This window comes from Ixodes scapularis, unplaced genomic scaffold (assembly GCF_016920785.2).
Source record: "Ixodes scapularis isolate PalLabHiFi unplaced genomic scaffold, ASM1692078v2 PGA_scaffold2__306_contigs__length_199485367, whole genome shotgun sequence".
Classification (NCBI taxonomy): domain Eukaryota; kingdom Metazoa; phylum Arthropoda; class Arachnida; order Ixodida; family Ixodidae; genus Ixodes; species Ixodes scapularis.
Window position 1 is genome coordinate 190433024 of NW_024609857.1, and position 18744 is coordinate 190451767.

Genomic DNA, 18744 nt, shown 5'->3' on the forward strand with positions numbered 1-18744 from the left:
CTGACAACCCACAGCTGTGGCTGTTCTCAGCCGCTGAGGGAACAGTCTGGCAACTTGACCAGGCCTCACCAGTACTTGCTTGTGCTTACAGCATATCACGTGTCTGGAGAACTCTTTGGGAATCTAATAGACCATCCCAGGCTACCTTTAATTTCATTCAGCAACTAGGAAATCGCTTTCTTGTCGTAACAGAGAGTGTGGCGCATGTTTGAGGAGTGTGTGCTGTCTTGTATCACACACTTTCAGGTCTGGGTAGTTTCAGCTTTGCTCAGAGTGCCACAAATGGTTTTTAAAATTGTTTTGCAGAATACGCTTGTGTTGGCATGTTCAATTTCTTAACCGGAACTTGGACAAAGTTTGGTTGCACTCTTCAGTTGCTGTAAAGTAACTAGACAAGTTTAACTGTTAATAGTGTATTAAGGGGAGACACTGCCCAGAAAAAAAATTTCTGCAAAAAAAGTTGTTTTTGAAAAATGGCATCTTTACATCCACTAACATCTAGAGAGTATTCCCTAAAAGTTTCATTAATGTTCACTGTATAGTTAATTTTTTATAAATTATGTTCTGTCCACCAAAGCTATAAAAAAGGTAGGGTTTGGAGCACTTTGAACACGATTTTCTCCGTTCCACTTTTTGGTATAAATTCCATTTTAGTCAGTCTATCGTTTGATAATGGCAAAACAGGGAAAGCTCATTCTTCCCTTTTCCCGACTGAAATTTAATAAGGAGTGCGGCTATGGAACTTTTTTGTCACGTTACGGATGTCTTTTGTAAAAAAATGTTGACATTTTGTCGAAGGCACAGAAGACCAAAACGTTGACCAATTTTGCAGAAGAGAAAATTTATAGAAATAAATTACTTTTCAGAAAAAATGTTCCATAGCCGCACCCTCTAGGCATTCTGCTACATATCTAGCAAATAAAAATCTTTAATATCGCAATAGTTTGCCGACGATAGATTAACTAAACAATGTAGGCGTGTTGCTGATATAAGCTACTCTTATTTCCTTCTCATTTAACCGACAGACCTGAAATTTTGTTACACACCCTCTAGCATGACCACCAGCCTACCCTGTAAATTTCATTAATTTTAAGACAAGGGTTCAAAAGTTGACCCCCCTAGGGGGTGTACCCCCTTAACAGAGGTGGTTGCCAAATCACAAACAGAAAGTGCTTATTAATTTAGCGGTGCAGCTTGCACTTGAAACATGTTTCCCTTAATTCCAGCAAATGTGTATCACGGCCCTTTTGCAAAAGTATTTACCCATTTTCTACAGAATTTCTATAGAAAATACTGTATAGATGCTATAGATATTAGAAAGAAAATGTATCCACTTTTGTATCCACTGTCTATAGTTTTTTAGCCGCTTTTTTTAAAGCCATACTTTCTTTCTGATCAAATGTATTTCGAGGAATGTTTGGGGACGCTGAATTTTCTCAGATTCCGAATAGAGTTCTCAGTGTTTGGTAATGTCTCGCCCGCAGCGTGTTTCAGGCTATGCCAATTCGTATGTTTTATAATAGCCGGAAATTGGGAATTTGTACTATGCGCTGTGTGCTTTGCACTCTTATTATACTCTTATGACTAGTACTGTTAGTGATGTCTTATTTATTTCTGGACTTAATTCCCGTGCCCGAGTCGGAGTGAAAGCGAATGGATCATTCAGCATCTTCCCTGTAGAAAATGTTTCTTAACTCAGTTCCGTTAAAAATCTATTACGAAGTGTACGATATGCCGAACTCTTTCATATTCATTTATTTTTGTGAGTATTAGTATCTGATTCTTTTAAAACATACAGAGCGTCTGAAGTAAATCATGTATATACGAATGTGGTCCAATCAAATATTTTCGAACCGCTTACTTTCGCTGGCCCCAAAATGCTCCACCAGTCAGGAGTCAATGCGGAGATTGTGTAACTAAGCCACTACGTGGCGACAGCTCCAGACCAACTCATATCCCAATCCGGTCCTCTACTCCCATATACACCCAGGCCTCTTCACCCCCTCTTGTGCGCTATGCCATGGGAGGGCAGACCTAACCCATATCATTTGGAATTGCCCGAAGGACCCTTGGCCCGACGGGCCTGGCATTGCTACCCTGGGGCAGTGGGAGGCCACGCTGCTCAGCTCGGACCCGGTACTTCAGGACAGGGTCACCCAACGGGCTGAGTGGGTCGCTGGGGTCCATGGACTCCAAGCCACCAGGCGGGGATAAGCTCCCTATCCTGCCCGCTCAACAATAGAGAGTTTTAGTAGATCGTTCCTATAACGATACCCTATAACGATACGATAACCATACGATACCGATACACAGAACAGGAATGAGCGTTTAGTAGACCGTTTTGAAGACGATACATCCGATACGGTCACTTAAGGCGCTGGGGCACTCCCTAGTGGAAACGATTTGCAATTTCCAAAACGAAAAATAACGAAATAAAAGAAAGATGTTTCACTGAAGGAAAAATAACAGTTCTTACATTTAATAGAATTACAATTAAGTTTTATAAGTAGCAGAAATTAGAGAAATGCAGCAGCAAGCTACATCTAGCCAACTAAAGACAAGCCAATTTAGCCCCCCCCCCCCCCCCGTGGCTTGTCACGGGAAGCCATACAAAGCACGGGTGGCACGGGCGTGAGCGAGTCGAGCGAGTGACCAACCTGAGCCATGGCGACGTGTGTTTTCGAGGATCCCTTGGCCTTAGCTGTTTTGAGGTGGGACGAAATTGAAGAACTCTCCTTTCTGGATATGGAGTACCCCGTTCCGCGGAGGTTTAGGTCCGGGCGAGGCTACTTGGATGTGCTCAACATAGATAGTGAAGCTTTCCGCCATCAGTTTCGTTTTGAGCAGATGGACTTAATGGAGCTGTGTAGCGCGCTGCGAGTCCCTCATACAATTAGGACGGCCCAGAACGTCGCCATCCCCGGGCAGGAAGCTCTGTGTATTCTTCTGCGGAGACTCTCCTACCCCAACCGCCTCTGCGACCTGGAAGGCATGTTTGGCCGCCACTCTTCGACACTTTCGAGTGCGACGACCGTGGTGCTAAACCATTTGACGTCCATGTTCGGGCAGCTGACCGCGGATCTGTCAGCGCACACGTGGTTGAACCGTGCAAGCTTGGACGAGTTCTCCGAGGTAAGCATATTGTAAAATTAAATTAAAAACACAAAAAAGAAAAAAAAATGCAAGTGCGTTGTTGATTTTGCTTTTGCAGGCGGTCCGCGCGAAGGGGGCACCTCTTCAGAATTGCTGGGGTTTCGTTGATGGAACGGCCCGCCCCATCTGCCGACCCACGGAGGACCAGCGGCTTTATTTCTCTGGCCACAAGCGTGTGCACGCCATCAAGTATCAGGGCATCATGTGTGCCAACGGCATCATCGTGGAGATGAATGGCCCTTACCCGGGACACCGACACGACGCCGGTAAGTCAATAGCAAAAACTCGGAAATCGTAACCTACAGGTTCTTGGAAGAAGCGCTCATAAATAGAGGAACAGCCTCTATCACAGCCAAAATAAGTTGAAACGCCACAGGCAAGACCCGTGCTGCTATCAAGGCAGCCTGTGAAATTGTTCTGCAAACTGTGATGGGCGCCGTGGCCAACACAGAGTTCCTTCTACACTGGCGGCTCACCTCTATATTTCCGTGTCGTCTGCTATTGAGCAAATGGTTGCGACATTTCTTCCTTTCGCCAAACCTCAAAACCCACGCACGATGCAGAATAAATCTTTGTTGCAGACCTTGTCGAAAGACTGTGCTTATGATAACACAATAATTGGTAAACGATTTAGTGCCCGAAACACATAGATCGCACCTACAGGAATGTGGTTCGACCTCAGGGTACACCACGTAAAGGGCGTTTTCGTGTTTCAAGGGACAGGGACCGCCAGCTTGCCAGAGCTGCATCGGTGAATAGACCTTTTTCAAAGCACGATTCCGCTGTCCACAGCACCGGGGAGGCGACAGCAAAGTAAGGCGAGCAACTGTGCTATACCTCTTGCTCTCTTCAGTGTCAGGGGAGGCAGGCAATGAGGGATTTTTGCAAAAAGCCTATTCTTTCCAATTGGAGTGGGAGCTTTAAGATGACCCGACCATCGAGGCATCCATTTGAACAGAACTGCTGTTTCATAGGCAGAGAACACAGAAGTTCAGGGTGGCACAACGAGCGCAGAAAGGGGTATGTCTTGCCCTCATCGTGCATCACAGTTTGCAGAACAGTGCGGCAGGCGGCTTGGAAAGTACTGCCTGCCTCACATTCTGGCTTTTCAGTTCATCTTGGCCGTGATAGTACAGAAGAAATATTATTTCATGCTTAAATGCTGAAAGTCAAGCTGGTGTTCTTCGGACAGGGAGTTAAACTCTTAAACTGGGGTGGAAAAATAATGTGACAGTACGAAGGGAGGCAAACACTTGTCCCATTGCTTTTTTGTTAAAGGGCGTTGTTGTATAAGCTTGGGACTGTGGAATAAAAGAAGACAAAGCTGAGAATGGACCAGGAATGGCAGTCCTTTACTCCTATCCTAACATGTCAGTTATGACTACTGCAGTAGACCTATTGCCACTGAATGCAGCACTTACCCTTGCGTGGTTACTTGTTTCATTAGGCTGCTTGCGAGAGTTGCGGATAGTTTTCCAGCGTGTTCGATCGTGCAGACGAGAGCCTGCATGCGAGCTGCCAGCTTGGCAGTTCACAAGATCATCGGGCATTCCAGTAAACCAATGTTTTGGTAACCATTAGCCCAGTTATTGAACACATGATGGCAGCAGTCACAGTCGCTGACGCAGTGCAAGACACTGGCCGAACAAGGGCAGCAAGCTAAAACGATGTCAAGCTGGTAACCTGAGACTGTGCCTAACTGCCGTGGTGGGAATGATTTGTCCGCAGAAGTAAAAGTTGAGGGCTTTATGTGCCAAAGTAACGACGGGCGACTGGCACGCACCAGTGGAGGATTAATTTATACCTCCTGGGTATCTCGATGTGCAACAAAAAGCTCGGTTACGACGGCACCTTCTCTGTAATAAGCCTCCATCAGAGTGCTAGCCGCCTCGGTGGCTCCGAGACGAGAGCGCTGTCCTACGGATCCCCATGTCGCGGGTTCAAATCCCGGCCGAGGTGCCCGCAATCTGACGGAGGCTTATTGCAGAGGAGGCGCCGTGTAACCGAGCTTTCGGTTGCACGTCAAAAGATCCCCAGGTGGTCCAAATAAATCCTTAGTCCTCCGCTGGGGCGTGCCAGATACCCGTCGTTGGTTTGGCACGTAAAACCCCCAAATTTGACTGTTCCATCAGAGTGCTGGCACCTCGGCGGGGATTCAAACCCGCCACCTGGGGATCCGTAGGCCGACGCTTTGCCTCGACCGAGGCGGCTGATGCGTCCACAGCTCTGATGTAAATCCCTTCGCGTTTGAAATGCCAACAAATTTGGATGTTTTCAAACTGGAACATTAAACAAGGTGGCTGTGGCAGTGGCAACAGTACCCTCTGACCTCTAAATTGGCAAAGCCAAACAAGGTCACACAAATCAATGTTTTGCTCTATGCAGTGAGGAAAGGGCGTGTCGATCTTTGTGGCTTATCGACGTGCAGGTGGTGATTGCAAATATATGCTACTCAGTGTTTTATCGTTGTGTCTCGTCTGACTCCTTTTTCAGGTATCCTGCGGCTGAGCGGCCTTTATGAAAGGCTTGAGGACCTCGCGCAGGGCAGCGTATACACGATCTACGGTGACCCTGCCTATCCTTTGCGGCCTTTGTTGCAGAAACCATTCATGGGTGCTAGCTTGACTGCCGCAGAGCAGAACTTTAACAAAAAAATGAGCAGCGTGAGGCAAGCAGTAGAATGGGGCTTTGGGAAAGTGTCAACTCTCTTCGCTTTTGTAGATTTCAAAAAAAAATCAGAAGCACAGGCTGCAGCGCGTGAGCGATATGTATCAGGCTGCAACACTGTTAACAAACTGCCACACGTGCCTGTATGGCAGCCAAACCTCCACGTACTTTCAGTTGTCTCCGCCGACGCTGGATGAATATCTTTCACCTCGTTATTGACTTCGTATAATTTGAATTCTTTTTGTGCAATCTTTTTTTTGTCCGAGTGCCTATAGTCTGTTGCATGTTGCAACTCGAGAGGGTAGGGCGAGGGAAAGGGAGGCCAGGGAGGAGGAAGTAGACGGAACCCAGGAGAGGAGTGGGGGAAACCTCCTCCTCTAGCGTTTCATCTGCTTCCTCCTCCTTTGTCTTTCTTTTTCTCGCCCTACCTTCTTAGTTGCAACAGACCATAGCATCTTTTATGACTATTTATTCCACGGGATGACTTTTGTGCAATTGTCTGGTTGTTTACCTGCTGCATTTCTTTTATCTTCCTCTTGTGTTCTTTTCAAAGCAGCAACCGTGTTCCCATATTGTTTTAGTTTTGTGAACGATACAGGTTTATATGTTAAGTATATGCTATTTCTGTTATTCGTCAAGCGCCTTCAGCTTGACATAAATTTTATCAGCGTGGTGATTTTCAAGTGTCTCATGTTATTGCTTTGCCAGTCATTGCCAACATAGCATTTCCTGTCTGTTCAATATTACACTCAAAATATTTCTTTGTATAGTAAATCGAACGGGCCTACCCCTGCCGTTTCTTTTCAACTACATTGTTTAATGAAATGAAAGATTTATTGCATTATGTATTATGATGTCATACCACTTGCTCACACTTAACTTTACTTGTTAATTTGACCATTCACTACTTTAAGGTAATGTTCTTGCAGTTGGAGACGAAGCCTCCTCTCCTCTGCTCCAGCCTCCTGTAGCACATAAAATTTTTCTCTTTCAAACGCTAAGCGATTTTCGCTTAAGGTCACCTGGCGCTCTTCAATGGCCAGGCGCCTCTCCATCTGGCGCTCCTCCATGGCGAGACGCCTTTCCTCAAGAGCGATCTCTAGTTTTTTTATGCTGCGGTCCTCTTCTGCTCTCTTCTCCAGCGATGTAAGGTGCTCCCTGTACCGCTTCTGCCTGGTTGCTGGAAAAATACAACAACGGAAACAATGCACACAGCATCAAATAAACAACTTTTTTAAAATTTTTCTTAGTGTGTAGGGTGACAATTGATCGACTATTTATTTTATTGGACCTGGACATTCAATGAAGGTACTGCACAAAAAATACTGGGTAATTCATGTGTGTTCAAACAGTGACTGAGATATGTCTGTCTAGTAAGCAAAAAATAACAAATGTAAATCACAGCCCAAAACTTCTAGAGCAGATTTGGAGAATTGTTACAAATGGGGTTATGTGTATCCTCTTTCAAAAGTTTAACGTATGCTTGAAGCATCTACTGAAAGATGGCAGTGCTTACCCTGTCCGCCCCAAGTCCTAGGTCGTGCGACAGAAGTAACCGGCACACGAGCCTGGACTGGTGGCAAGGGGGGTTGGACCAGCGGCACAGGGGTCGGAACCGGCGGTACAGGGGCTGAGGCCAGCTCCACAACTTGGTCTGTGTTGCCTGGTTGCGAGGCGTCGGCGTCCTCCACGCCGTTCATTATGTCAGCAAAGATAGACTGGCAGTTCTCAGAACCTGTAAATAGAGTATTGCATAAATATTTGTGGTGTATCATGACACACGCTGTGGAGCTGGGCATTGAAAATGTATGAAAAATACAACGCAGGTATGATGGAGTCAGATCTTCAAAAGGCCATTCCGAAATATGTAGTGCCTCTTATCGTTTCCTCGACACATCACGACACTCCGATGTGCGGCGCGTGAGGGCAAATGGTCCATGAATAGAAGAAGCTGTTCATGCCGGCTTAGCATTCTGCATTTTCTGAATGCCTGAAACATTAATGTATGTTTAGAACATACATTAATGTATGTTTAGAGCATACCTAATCAGAACTCGGCAGTTTACTCAAAGCTGTGCTGTGGGAACTACAGATGTACCCAAGTAAATTACACTTTTACTTGAGAGCAGCAGACCATGTAAGTCGTCCTCAGTAGGCTATTCGATGGGAACTCGCGAGTAGCCTAATATCAGTCGTAGACAAACGCGATTGATGGAGCGGTCATGACGACCTGACTTTCCTAACCAGGTGGGGTTCATGACGCACGTGTCATACTTACTAGACTGCCCTGCCGCTGCATTATGATTGACCGGTCTGTACTCGGCTGCAGCCGCAACAACTCGCGCTGTAGTGGCAGCATCGCGAGCAGCCCGATTTGTCGCCGGCCTGGTTGTGGTGGCTGTGGCACGTTCCCGCGGTTCCAGCGCAGCGGTGGAGGTGGTGGTGGCACATTCCTCGGTGGCTGCCGCCTTCCTGAGCACTGGCTTAACCTTGTAACAAAATTCACAGGCCAGATCAGCAACATCCTGCAGCAGCTGCTCTTTTTCGGTGTACTGCTCTTCCGTTCCGGATGTAAGGGTTTCAGGGGGAGAGCGGTATCAACAAGTGCGCCTGTCTTCCTCAAGCGTAGATCTGTTATTTCAGTCAACGAACATGAGTACATCTCCGTGTCGCGAAAGCTGCAACGCGAACTCGGTAGTTTGAAAACGCGCTTTCCTACGCGAAATGTCTAGCGGCACAGGCATGTCCGTTTCCAAACAACAAGCTCGCGCTAGTTCGCAGTTGCGCCAGCTGTTGGACAGGGTATGGCAGTATGCTAAAACTAGAGTGCCTCAATGTCCTTCTGTTTAGGGTGATGCCATCGTTGGTAGTACCCGATGCCGACAGCACGCGCTCACAGGGAAAATACAAAGAAATCGCAGGAAACAAAATGTCGCCGTAGCACAGTCAGCACCACGAGCGCGTGCAGGGACATGCACTTTCACGCGCTTCAGAACAAAAAAATAAAAATAAGCGTTCGAAACAAAATGACCAGGATAGCTAGGTTCGACATTGTACATGTACCTTTTTTTAGTACACGGAAGTGACGTCATCACGTCTGATTGGTTGGAAACAAAAGTGACGTAATTTCCCTAGAAAAATGTGGGCGGAGTCGGCAAAACTGGGCGGAGTCGGCTACCGGACGTGACAACAAAATGACGTTTCGTTTTGTACCGAGTACGTTTCAAAAGGTACTTGCTCGGAACTAGGTGTCATTGGCAGCATGTGTTCGGCGGCGAGGCGTCGCCGTCTCGTCAATTCGTCTTTTTCTTTAATAGAGCTTTTTTTTCGCCAGAAAGGCTGTATCGGGAACACCGCGATGCATTCGAGCTCGCGGAGGAGATCTTTTGGAAGCAATACCGCCTGCCCAAGATCGTGGTGCGGTGGTTGTGCGACGAACTTCGCGAGGAACCGGAGGTGGGGAGGGTGCGTACCTCGTGGACGGTCATGACTGTGGAGCTTCAAGTGTTGTGTGCACTGCGCTTCTACGGCACGGGGAGCTTCCAAGGCATGGTGGCGAGCGACGAACACGTAGCGCGGGACCAAACGACAGTCAGCGTTGCGGTCCGCGCCGTGTCCGTCGCTATCGTGCGTCGTCTCGGGGTCCAGCGTGGCTGGATCCACTTCCCCGAGACGCCGAGCGAGAGGTTCGACGCGGAGAAGGGCTTCAGGCTGTTCGGCAGGATACCCGGCGTCATCAGTTGCGTGGACGGGACCATGGTCTCCATCGTCGGCCCGTCCAAGAACGACCCCACCGTCACGAAGGCGGCGTACTGGTGCCGCAAGTACTTCTACGCCCTCAACGTGATGGTGGTAAGTACACCGGGCTCTGTATTACCACCCTTCAACAGCCACCGCCATTATTTCGGCATGTGCAGTGCTCCACTACATCTACCTTGCATCGAGCGAGCCAGAACCGGAGTCAGACTCCGACCCTGAAGAGTCAGAGTTGGAGTCTGAGCCGAGCTCGGACGGTTCTGAGCCGAGCTCGGAGAGGTCAGCGTCGGCTCCCGAGAGGCTGGCTCCTGCCGGCCCTCCGGTCGGCCTTCCGGTCGGCCTTCCGGTCGGCCTCTCGGACAGGGGGAAGGCTCTGAGGCAGCGCCTTGTCGTCCGGTTCGGAACCCGCCGCAGACATGCCCGTGCGGAGCGCCACACGCAAGGGGTCCGCCGCCACGACGGTAGTCCCGACCACCAGGGACTCCGTCGGGAAGCCCCTCAGCGCCCTCGCTGCGGTGGTGCCCAGCACGGACGCCGCCAGCGACAGGGAACCTCTCGCCACCACGACTGAGGTCCTGACCACCAAGGACCCCGTCACATTCTTGCCCTCAGTGAAGCCCTCCCCGTGGAAGCCGTAAAGTGCACACTTCGCTTCCTGCTCCACAGTCATGGCCGTCCACAAGCTACATACTCTCTTCAGCTCCTACACCTTGTGAAGTTCGTCGCACAGCCAGCGTGCTGCCTCCGGATACGTGTCGAGTGCATCGCGGTGAAATCGATACAGCCTTTTATTTTATTTTTATGAGCAGAAGGCACGAGACGCAGTCGACAGTGACAGTATGGTGGTGACAGAAAAGGTTCGGAGGTTTAGTTGCCAGACCAACAGGTTATCTGGATTGCCCCTGCAAAGAACTCAGAAGTAATTTAGACTACCTCTAGAAAGAAATGCTTGCTTTTGCAGAGATTGCTTTCTTAGTTGCTGATTGAACCAGGGATATTTTTGTCATGGACATTGTTTCATTTTACAAATGCTTCAAAGCGTCTTGCCTTCTGCTCCATTTTATTATCTCTTTTATGGTACTTCATCAAAGTTAGGTGATTGTGTTATCTCAAGACAGTGCACATGTAGTTTGTTTTGAAAATTGCTTTATTTCTTAAAGAAAAACCTGTGACTTCATGAATAAAAGTGTGATAACATGGAATGTAATATTTCATTCTTGGAAGTAAAACTGAGCATCGACTGGAACCATGTAAGCAATTGGGCAATCTTAAGTATATATCACAGATATCGTGTTGAACACTCTGGTCTTATTTGAGCACAATAGTTAAATTTCGAAAGGAAAAAAAAAATATATATATTCTCTGACTAGCGCATACCACCATATAAACACTGGACCACTTTGAAAGAATTATCACAGATGTTGCGCCAAACATTCTTATTTGAGCACAGCAATAGCAAGTTCTCGAAAGATAAAAAAATTGTTTCTGACTAAAGCAGCCGTCACTCGCGCGCTCCCCGTTGGTTCCGCCGACCCCTCCGCTGCCCCCGGCACACCCGGCTCCTCGTGGTTCGACATTTTGCTTTGAAGAAGGCGCGTAGCGCACATCCCGCATAATATTGGAACAACTCTCTCTCCAATTAATTCTTAAATGTATTGCAAAAGGGTACAAAAAAGCGGTTTGTTTAAACAACGCCCAAAAGGTTTTGATTGTTTTTCAATACTTTTACCTGTACTAGAACAGATGCGACGGCCAGCGACGCAAAGGATTGGTTGCGGTTCCTTCGCTAAACGCAGGAACTGCTCCCCGCGTCGTAGTAAATCCTACCCCGTATCCCGCGCGTAGGGACGCCTCAGGGAATGCGTAGCTACTTCCGCTCGTCGGTGGTTGGCTCCGGACGTCGCTGAAACGGGTGACCGGTGTCAAGTTTGCGATGACGTAGCGGCGTCAAAGTGGGCAGAGCCGCCACGTGAGTGTTGCTAGGATACGCTCCTCCTTTGCATTACGTCACTTCCATGTACCTTTTCTCAAATGTCCAACCTAGCGATCCAGATGTCATCACGCCAAGCAAAGCGCACATGAAGGCACCCCAGCTAAAACGCTTCTGAACTTTCAAACGGGACTCAAAAACGACTTACTTTCTCAAGTTTGTGCGGTCGTCTCGCTTGAACAGACCGAGCAGCAGGTCGCAGCGGTCTCTCACTCCGCGAACACTGAAGTTCCTCCCCAGTGCCTCATTTAGGTTCGCGGCCACTGTATCCCACCGTGAAGAATTCACAAACGGATTCACCGCAAGCACTTCCCTTAAAAGGAGGATATCCTCGATGATCGTGAATCGTTTTCGACCCGCTTGGGCAGAAAGAGGCTCGAGTGGAGCGGCCATGATCGTTCAGCTTTTGCCGGATCTCGTCAACTCTCGCGATGCACGAGAGTGCGCGCGATATTTCCCAATATTCCCGATACCTGCGCCCGAAACACCCGATACTCTAGCGCATGCGTGATGGCTCCGGCGCAGTATCGGGTATCGTTATCGGAGTGAGAAACGATCTACTAAAACTCTCTAATCACCCTGAGACAAATAAAGTTTTTCCTCCTCCTCCTCCTCCTACAATGTTTTACAGTAGAAAAAACAAACGAACAAGACATACGCGGCTGTTTTGTGAAGTGGAAATTTCGTTTTACACATTTTGCACGGATTTTATTGTAAAAATTAAAATAAAACTGCGTCAAGATAAAAAGAAAAAAGAAACAGCGGCTTTGGGAGCCGAAGAGCTCCCGAGAGCCTAGCGAGGAGCGACTCAAGAACGAAAGATGGGAAGAAAGAGAAGAAGGGTACCGGAGAACCGGAGCAGAAACGCCCAAACCGAAACCGGAACTAGGTTATGCTAAATGGCATAGCTAGCTGTCACACCTAAGAGCTGCCTAATAGCGAGTTCGTTTCACACTCACTGGCATGTTCGAGTTCTCTCCCAGAATGCATCGCACTCACAGAGTGTTGCACGGAAAACTGGGCTCAAACGAACTCGCCAAATGCACCGAGTGCAGAAGACTGATGCTGCCGCCATCTATGTTGTAGAAAAGGTACCGACATCAAACCGAAACTAGCGCCTTTCTGTTCGGAGTGATGCGTGGGAATGCGAGAATGCAGTCGCTACCAACGTTTATCTACATATGTTGGTCGCTGCAACCTGTAGTTTATAGTTGCGATGACCTCAAGCAGCTAGGCTGCCGTAGAGATAATTACAGACGGCGTAAATTTTCGCAACCAGCTGTCTACAAAGCAACTGGTTGCGATCTTTCAATTCTTATAACCGTTTACACGGAAAAAAAAAAAAAAAAAAAAAACTGATGATGCTGTCCGAGTAGAAGTTTGATCCGTTTAAGCATGGTATTATGCGTGAACCAATGAAAGGGTACGGCTTAAAACTAGCCTGTTGGAATATCCAGCAAAACTGGGACTTTCGATTTGGATCGTCATTATAGGTAGATTAGATATTAGCCTTGGTGAGGGTGTCGAGAACGAGAGCTTTTTCGAACAAAATACGACGGGGCAAGTTAGCTGACGTAGGCAAATGTTAAACATGATGATGTTGCCCAATCCTCGGGTAAAGTCTCCATCTTTAGCTTTCTCTGATGCTTATTGGGCAGTCAGAGGTTTCTGCTGGGGGAGTTTTGTCGACAAATGTTAAATTTTTCACCCGCACACGGATGGTGATAGACATCTCGGGGGCCGCTGTTGCGTTTGTTCTGAGCATTTCTTTACACACTGGTATATTTCAGCGTCTGTGCGGCAACAGAGCGATTTAAAACCTGCAAGTAAATCACGGGTTGTCAATTGCTTCTTTCGTGAAATAGCAGACGCTCACAATTCAAGCTCGCGTTTGATTTCGTTGCCCGCGGGACGCGATTTCTATCAGAAAATCTACTTTTTTTTTTTTTCCGTTCGGTTCCGCGACACATCGTAGCAGACGAACCCTCGTCGTCTGCTCCCGCTCCTCGCCGGCCCCACCGGAGCGAGGCATGACGGGATTGCATTTTGGCGCACTCCCCCGATTTTCTCGGTGCAGGGAGTGCATGCACGCGTGGGGTGTCAGCGCTGAAACGAACTCTGAGAGTGCAACCACTCGTGGAGTGCCGGCCGAAACGAACCCGTTCCACGCTGCGAGTGGGCACGCGTGGGCACGAGTGCCGTGAAACGAACTCGCTATAAGATAGGGGTGTCGCGAACTTTTGTCGAACCGGATTTTTAGGTCGAACTTTCGGGGTTCGACACAGTCGAACCCCGAAAGTTCGACCTAAAAATCCGGTTCGGGACGAACTCGCCAAATGCACCGAGTGCAGAAGACTGATGCTGCCGCCATCTATGTTGTAGAAAAGGTACCGACTTCAAACCGAAACTAGCGCCTTTCTGTTCGGAGTGATGCGTGGGAATGCGAGAATGCAGTCGCTACCAACGTTTATCTACATATGTTGGTCGCTGCAACCTGTAGTTTATAGTTGCGATGACCTCAAGCAGCTAGGCTGCCGTAGAGATAATTACAGACGGCGTAAATTTCCGCAACCAGCTGTCTACAAAGCAGCTGGTTGCGATCTTTCAATTCTTATAACCGTTTACACGGAAAAAAAAAAAAAAAAAAAAAAAAAAAAAACCACTGATGATGCTGTCCGAGTAGAAGTTTGATCCGTTTAAGCATGGTATTATGCGTGAACCAATGAAAGGGTACGGCTTAAAACTAGCCTGTTGGAATATCCAGCAAAACTGGGACTTTCGATTTGGATCGTCATTATAGGTATAGTCAGTTACAGGTTAAAGGGGTAGTGAAACGAAATTTTAGCGCCGATCTTTTTGTATAAATATGGGCTAGGGACAGGCACCACCTCGGAAATATAAATATTGCGCTGTAAAACACAGGAGAACTAATTTTAAACATAATTAAACGATTTCAAATTCTCATCTGGTGGATGGGGGGAAGTTCTCGTGACATCACTTGTGCCAAAATAGCAGCGCCGTTCTGCGGCAATACGGCGTGCCGGCAGAATTCGCCTAGGCCTGAACGCGTTTGCAAAGCCTTGGCGGAGAAAGCCAAAACGTAATTGGCCACAGTGAGCTCGTTCTTGTTGCGGCTCTTCGCACGACACGGCCCGAGCATGCTTCTGGCACGGCCGGTATTAGTTGCTGCGAGTCGCGAGCTGCAAGCCGACGTTAAAAAGGATATGCTTGAACTACGAGGGTGTCAGCAAGAGCCACGCAAATGCCAAATACCTGTTCACACTCGGAGCGGACACGCGCGTTTGATCGAAGTGCTGGATTCGCTCTGTTAGACCGCGTTTCGGTAAGCGCTTCTGGACCGATCTTTTACGATTGCAACTCGATACTGACATGACACTCGGCAAAGAAAGGTTAGACCGACATCGCGTAGCTCCCACGAACTGCTATAGCTCGACACTGACGTAGCGTCGAGTCAGAATAAAAATGGCATACTAATAACAGAGTGTACATACTGAGTTGCCAAGGTAATCCGTATGGCGTTTATTTGAGCTCTATATCACACAAAACAAGGAGATAGAATCAATGAGAGTCCCTTTTCGACGACAGCGTTCGTCACCGCTGTCTCGGAAAACAAGGAGATCGAGATGACAAGGGGAAAATATTGACCTCTGAAATTTAGTTCAGGGATCAAACTACTCATCCGGTAAGGGTCCACAAGGGTCGCGCGGGCATATTCCATTCAGCAGGCCAGCCGGTCATGGACAGACGGTCTTGGCCAAGGACCGCCGGAGCAACGGTGCGCCGAGTCGATGTTGCTGCTAGGCCTACTATATTCTGCCGAGCTCGCTCGGTCGGCAGAATCGTGGCTGTTGTAGCTCTTCTCGTGTGTTTGTGGATCCTGCGTTCTTGATCGTCGTGGTCGGTTTTAAGTACTCCTTCCTTTTTTCTTGCTGGTTGAAGTCGGGACGCACGAGAAGAGCACGAAGAAAAATAAATGTCCGTTGGTGGCCGATACCAAGTAACTGAGCAACGCTGTCGGCCTTGTTGATTTGATCGTAAAAAGTGTGTAAGACAGCTTCGGAGCTGTCGTAGGATTCTGTCGTAACCTGCGCAAAGGTTACGAAAATTTCGTTTCGAGAGCACGGGTTTTCTCTCAAATTTGTCGTACGCACTTTTTTCGTCGTGAATTCGCTTTGAGAATCCGGCCTCAGAGCTGGTTTTGTCAGTGCTGCCGTGGTTGCCGACTTGCCGTGGTCCCGTGGTGCAGCGTGCGTGCAGCCCTTGCATATCTCAAACGGCCACGTTGTCACAGGTCGTAAATCATCGACGCGCCACCAAGTGGCAACGCTCGTAACCACAACATTCACGCCGTAGCCTTTCCCGACCGGCACAAGTGACGTCACGAATGCGCCCAATATCCCAAGACGCATCGCGCTCTCCGATGGCCGATTTTTGAGCGCGCGCCCAATCGGGCCCATCAGGGTGAAAAATATAGCCATCCGTTCAAAATACAAACGCGCGATTATGATTTATGAATATCATTGATCATATTGAACCTATTTCTGACCATAATAGGTGTATTTCAAGTTTCGCTTCAGTATCCCTTTAAGAAGGTAGCGGCAAATGCCCCTCAAAGGGAATCAGATATCCCTCCGCCACCTCCGCCTCCAATAGCGTCCCACCGTTTCCGTGACGTCGCGGCCAACGCGCGAGGAAGGGCTTGCCTTTCTGTACATATTTGCTTTATCTTTCGACTTTTACTTAGCATTGTGGAAGGCCCGAGAGGGAGATTAGAGTTCTCCCCCACCGACGGAAACAAATACGACTTTCGGAGATTAGCTTCCCCCCCGATGGATACAAAGGCTGCTTTCAGGGGCTCGGTTCCCTCTCTGATGAATACAAAGGTCGCTTTCTTAAAAAGTGGGATCGGAGACAAGTTGGAATCCATTGAAGCGGAACAAGGAGTGTTTCCAGTGAACTCTTCTTTCGACTGCGGAGAGGTTTGAAACGGGCGCATCACGCTTGTGGGTGGAGCTTCTCCTACCTTCTTGACTTGTAACCGACTATAGATTAGATATTAGCCTTGGTGAGGGTGTCGAGAACGAGAGCTTTTTCGAACAAAATACGACGGGGAAAGTTAGCTGACGTAGGCAAATGTTAAACATGATGATGTTGCCCAATCCTCGGGTAAAGTCTCCATCTTTAGCTTTCTCTGATGCTTATTGGGCAGTCAGAGGTTTCTGCTGGGGGAGTTTTGTCGACAAATGTTAAATTTTTCACCCGCACACGGATGGTGATAGACATCTCGGGGGCCGCTGTTCGAACTTTTCACCAGATTCGACCGGTTCGACTTTGTGGACACTGTGGCCAGACCTTGATACAAGCATGTCTAGGTTTGGAAAATTCGTTTTGTATGCAATGGGTTATTTTATTTTATGAACAGTTGCAATTAAAAGAAATCAATTCTTATCGCTGAAGAAGTTAATAACTTAATTTTTTGTACTGAATTAACTGAAAGAACAAATCAGCGCTGCCCTTGATTCATCCCTTAGCCATCACCATCCAATCCGAAGCCAACTGGCCAGCCTGTCGCGCATGCGCACACGAGTCGAACCTCACTACAAGGTTCGCCGAACTTTTCACTAAAAGTTCGAAAAAGTCGAACCTGGTCGAACTCGAACCGCGGCTGGTGCGCGACACCCCTAGTCTAAGAGCTGCGCTCTAAGAGCTACGCTACTGGTCATGTGTACCACAATCAACACAGAATGTTAACATGTTGCCGCTCGCGTGAGTAAACGCCTGTCAAGAAGAATAAACCCTCTCATAAATTCAGAGCCATCTTGTGGCTCAAATACCAGTCACTTTGTTGATGATAATCGCGGTTAAAATTCAGAACCAATTTGTCAATGGCAGACGTATTAAACTTTCGGCGTTTTTTGCTGTACAGTTATTCCTCAATTTCTTTCAGTCTTTATGTTGTCAAGAAACTACCACTTCATGCGAGGCGCTTATACACCAACCAACGTTACTCACCAACTCATGTTTACAAACAAACCGGAGCGCCCCTAGCGGACGCCACCGGCGCCGCGCATGCGCGATGGGGGTGTGGGCAAGAAGCTCGCCCTCGTCCATAAACAAACCATGGAAATGTGATGTTGTCGGCGTCGGTGTGAGTCCCCCTGCCCTTTTTCGCGTTCGAATTGCTGATTTTACATCTTCCTGGCGATGCCTGACTACTTCAGCGGCGTGAGCGAAATTATTGAGGCTCGTTACACCGCAAAACTTCGCGTGAATAATGTGACCTCTGGCGATTCATTCCGCGTGGACGCCGCAGTATGTACGTTAAAGCCTTATTCGCATGATGCGATTTCGCTCGCAATTTTCAGTCGCGACGCCGCTTGGGCTGCAAAAGCGTGAACCGTAGCTGAGATAGTCGACGTCAACATTGAAAATCGCAAGCAGAATCGGACCAAGTGAATTAGGGGTAACAAGTCGGTGATGGCCACTGGTAACAAGGATCAACATATTTTTGTATCTACTGTTTACATCGAGCCTGCTTACCAACCTTCAAATTTAAGTCTTTTGAGGCGTGCACTTACTTCTTATCGCAAGTACCGGGCCAGCATTTGGTCTAAGGGCCGGCGTCGTCTAAGAGAGCAGACGACAAGCAGAAACGTTTGAAAGAGCAGACGACAGTTCAAACGATCAGGCGGCCGTTTGAACTTGAAGGCGCACTGAACGTAGACCGCAGGTGGGACCGCACAACTTGGCGGTGATCTGGAGTTCATGTTGGAACAAAACAAATAAATCTGATGACCACAAGTATCCGTGAATTCAACTCAAAAGTGCTTCCCGCCCAAGCAATCGTTGTCCGACGGCGTCTGGTTTTCCCTTTTCACGGCACATATCCAGAGATTCTCGGACGAACCGAGCACGTGAAAACTGACCTTCAAACCGTTCTCGACACTTTTGGTACGGCCCCAGTCGCGGCGTTTTGACGAGAAGGCAGGTTTTTGTCTGGTTCTTTCAAAACAACGCAGGAATACACGTCTGGCATGGGGACTTCTGCCCACAGCCCTAGACCGGAAGTGCGACCGGCACGCCGCCACCGCGCCGTGACGTAACAGAGATGAGTTCGTGTGGCGATGCCCCGTAAGAACTGCGGCCCTCGGACACGG

At 48.2% G+C, this 18744-nt stretch overlaps 1 protein-coding gene across 1 annotated transcript; it reads left to right on the forward strand.

Annotated features, from left to right (window-relative positions):
• Nucleotides 1-2652: 2652 nt before the first annotated feature.
• On the forward strand, nucleotides 2653-6017 carry LOC120838444 (protein ALP1-like). Its single transcript, XM_040208380.3, has 3 exons — nucleotides 2653-3132; nucleotides 3212-3419; nucleotides 5647-6017. Exons 1-3 carry the CDS (start codon nucleotides 2665-2667, stop codon nucleotides 6015-6017), a joined length of 1047 nt encoding a protein of 348 aa, XP_040064314.1. The 5' UTR covers nucleotides 2653-2664.
• Nucleotides 6018-18744: the final 12727 nt, after the last annotated feature.

Coding starts and splice junctions, on each gene's coding strand:
- LOC120838444 (XM_040208380.3), top strand. CDS start 2,665: ATGGCGACGTGTGTTTTCGAGGATCCCTTGGCCTTAGCTGTTTTGAGG. Junction 3,133..3,211: donor GCTTGGACGAGTTCTCCGAG/GTAAGCATATTG, acceptor TTGCTTTTGCAG/GCGGTCCGCGCGAAGGGGGC. Junction 3,420..5,646: donor GGGACACCGACACGACGCCG/GTAAGTCAATAG, acceptor CTCCTTTTTCAG/GTATCCTGCGGCTGAGCGGC.